Genomic DNA, 3,343 nt, shown 5'->3' with positions numbered 1-3,343 from the left:
ACTGTTCTCAAAACAAAATTTACTGTCAATTTCTGTTTTGACGTTTTCATTGCACGGGGTCATTGTTGCCAACCTTCTTTTGTGGTGGTTTTTTGTAAAATACATTAACATTTTCTCTAAAAGTTATCAATTTTTTTTTGTTACATTCAAAGCAAGTCATCTTTATTATTAATATAGGATGAATGTAGTTTATCTCTCTTCATCCTGTTTGTGCGCATGATATTTGTTTCTTATATTTAAAATGTTAATGAATTTAGTATTTGTTGTGAATGGGAAATTATAAAACTTCTTCTTTTTAACTGCTATGTTTCTTTTCACTTTGTACCATGAACACTTGTCAAAACTAAATTTTCTAAACTACCTGAAAAGTGACAATTTTATTTATTTTCGTTAACTTGCATCGTTTTTATACAAATTTGTACTTTATAAAAATGTCCTCGGCAATTTATTTAGAAAATTACCTCGATGGTATGTGAAGTGTAAAAACCTCTAAAAATATAACGTGCTTTTATTTGTCTTTTGGAGAGTTATGTCTAAACTTGATGTTTTGTACCTAGGATTAGAGTCATTGCCCACAGAGTTGGAACGAAACTTCAAACTTATGCGCAAATTAGACGATCGAGCACAAACTGCAATGAAAAGCATCGATTCGAGAGCGAAAGAGTTTATGCATAAGCTTGCCGCAAGTGGAGGCTGTTCTATGACAGATGAAGAACGCAAAGAGCGTCTTATGGACATACAAGCACTATTTGGCAAAGCAAAAGAATACAGTGATGATAAAGTACAATTGGCCATACAAACATATGAGTTGGTGGATAAACAAATTAGGCGTCTCGACAACGATTTAGCACGATTTGAGGGTGAAATACAGGAGAAAGCATCATCAACGCGCAGCAAATCAGAAGAAGCAGTAGTAAAAAGTAATAAAGACATATTTGTAAAAGAGGTTGTTGCTATTGTTACATGCATTTCAGAGGGGCGCAAAAAAACAAAGGACGCGAAAACGCCTGGAAAGCGTAAACGTACCGGGTCATCAGATGAGGAGACTCGTGCAAATAACACAAATGTTTCAACAAGTGGTAGTGGCGGTGGAGGTAGCGGAGGCGGGCAAGGTAGCAAAAAGAAAAGGGCGAAGGTAAATCAAGAAAAAGAAACTCGCAAGGGGGGTCAAAAGGTAATCATCAAAATCATTTTCATATTCTCATAAAAATGTAGTAACCCTTGATTGAATGTTAATTTTGGTTTACATATGTACGTTAAAGTAGTATGGTTAATTCTTGCTTAAATTTTTCTTATGTTTCTATACTTATTAAACGTTGTTAAGTTATATCTATATAACATTATATAGACTATCTTCAGTAGTTTACTGAGTAGTTTTTTTGGTTAAGTGGTTAGGTGTAGTCAGAGACATTAAAAATTACAATTTTAAATAGTTTTGCCAGTAAATTATTTCATTTTATAAAAGTAAAGACATAGCATCATTAAATAAGGTTTCGACTTAACTTCGGCCTCAGGAAAATTTATTTCAGAAAAAAAAAAAACACCAACAGTTCAAAAATCCAAATTAAAAAATCTTTCGATGAGGCCCCAGGTTTTTCATTTTTTCAAAGGCTGTATAAATTTCTTTAAAATCTACCGAGCGGTTTTCAAGCTACAGTGTTCACCAGTTTCAAAAGCTTCTAGCTACCTGCACTCGAACGTTTCAGAGCGCCAGAGAATTATCATGCTAATCACCGATTTGTCGGATTTACTTTTCTCATAAAATATTTCTAAGGTATTATACTTTAAGAAAATATATTAAAATCGATTTTTTGAAAATTCTGACTACCCCTAACCTCTTAATGCAATATTAGCTTATATAAATCTTACAAACATAATATCTACATAATTATGTATATATACATACATATGTATGTAGACATTCCTTTTTGTAGCGAATTTATCATATATTAGGCATATAAAATATCCGCCTGACCGAGTATAATGTATGTATCAATAATTTACTTGTAATGATGTTTTCTTGTTTAAATTTTTCGCAATTAAACATATACACATCTATTTAAATCATCTTACATACATGCTTTCCATAAATATCAAATACATTTATATACATATATATATATGCATCTTAAGCTTTTTTACTTTGCATTTCACAAATTGCATACTTCCATTTTTGTTAAGAAAAAAATTCTAAATCTTTATGTTTTACTAATTGAAATATTTTTCAAAGAAAAATGCCGATATTGAGGACTCTGAGAAAGAGTCATGCTTGACGGCTGCAACACACCCAAGCGATGTGCTGGATATGCCAGTTGACCCTAACGAACCCACTTATTGCTTGTGCCACCAGGTGTCCTATGGCGAAATGATTGGCTGTGACAATCCGGATGTAAGTTTTAACATATCGAATTTCAATGAGTTTTCCTCACCTTGCGTTGCATTTTACATATTTTTTATTTTTATACTCTAGTGTCCAATTGAATGGTTCCACTTTGCCTGCGTAGGACTTACAACTAAACCCAAAGGAAAATGGTTTTGTCCGAAGTGTACACAAGACAGAAAAAAGAAATAAGATATTGAATTCATACATTTTTCACACAAATTCATACATAAGTACTGTATTATTTTAAGTAGGGTTGTATTTAGGGTTATGGAACTTTTTGTATCGTTAAAGTTAAAAAAAAATAAATAAAAAATAATTTCCGTTGCATTTAAGAAACCGATTTTTTTATTTTGTGCATTGAATTTATAAGAACTTAAAATGTATGTGAATAACATCGCTACAGGGAATTATAGGCAGTTTAAAGTTATGCATCAAATGTACTGTATTCATATATGTAGTACATCATGTCGTATGAGTTCCCACGGTAGTCGAATCCACGTAACCGAAACGGACCCGGATTTTTATTCGGTCAAGGAATGTCAACTCGGCAGAATTCTGCCACTACAAAAACAACAACTGCAATACAGAATGTATAAATCACTTGTATCAATGGTCAGTGCAATTGATGTGTAACTTTAACTGCGTATAACTTTGAAAGAAATGTTTTTTATGGAAAAAAAAGTAATACGATTTTATTAGTGCGGAAAATGTTGTATTAGAAAATTTCCCAAAGTTGTTGTTGTTGTTGTTGTTGTTATAACGATTATCTAATCCCCGTTTGGGTGATAAATTCTAGATTCGTTGTCGTCGAGGTCATCTAACGGAAGGCCCAGGAAACGAGCTGTTTCGACGGGGTCGGACCATAGGGAAAGGGGTGTTAGATGAGTGGGGTTTGTAGGGCATGCAAAGAGGTGGTTAGTGTCATGCGGAGACTCATTGCATGCAGGACATGTGTTTAGT

The 3,343-nt window shown here is 33.1% G+C and overlaps 1 protein-coding gene across 2 annotated transcripts; it reads left to right on the top strand.

The window, feature by feature from the left end:
* Window positions 1–309: 309 nt before the first annotated feature.
* Ing5 (inhibitor of growth protein 5) lies at window positions 310–2,719 on the top strand. Of its 2 annotated transcripts, none has more exons than XM_036372584.2 (5): window positions 310–468; window positions 558–920; window positions 975–1,135; window positions 2,231–2,389; window positions 2,471–2,719. In XM_036372584.2, the coding sequence occupies exons 1-5, from the start codon at window positions 432–434 to the stop codon at window positions 2,570–2,572; spliced, it is 822 nt and encodes a 273-aa protein (XP_036228477.1). In that variant the 5' UTR covers window positions 310–431; the 3' UTR covers window positions 2,573–2,719. The 2 variants fall into 2 exon arrangements, with proteins under 2 accessions (XP_036228477.1, XP_036223247.1); XM_036367354.2 differs by having other exon boundaries at window positions 975–1,174.
* The last annotated feature ends 624 nt before the right edge of the window (window positions 2,720–3,343 follow it).

Source organism: Bactrocera oleae, chromosome 3, assembly GCF_042242935.1.
Source record: "Bactrocera oleae isolate idBacOlea1 chromosome 3, idBacOlea1, whole genome shotgun sequence".
Taxonomy (NCBI): domain Eukaryota; kingdom Metazoa; phylum Arthropoda; class Insecta; order Diptera; family Tephritidae; genus Bactrocera; species Bactrocera oleae.
The sequence above is the reverse complement of the archived record's forward strand: the minus strand, read 5'-3'. Positions and strand labels throughout refer to the sequence as shown.

Excerpts from the sequence above, each read along its gene's own strand:
- Ing5 (XM_036367354.2), top strand. The coding sequence starts at position 432 with ATGTCCTCGGCAATTTATTTAGAAAATTACCTCGATG. Across the intron at positions 469-557 it reads TTTAGAAAATTACCTCGATG|GATTAGAGTCATTGCCCACA; the intron begins GTATGTGAAGTG and ends TTTTGTACCTAG. Across the intron at positions 921-974 it reads AGAAGAAGCAGTAGTAAAAA|AGGGGCGCAAAAAAACAAAG; the intron begins GTAATAAAGACA and ends CATGCATTTCAG.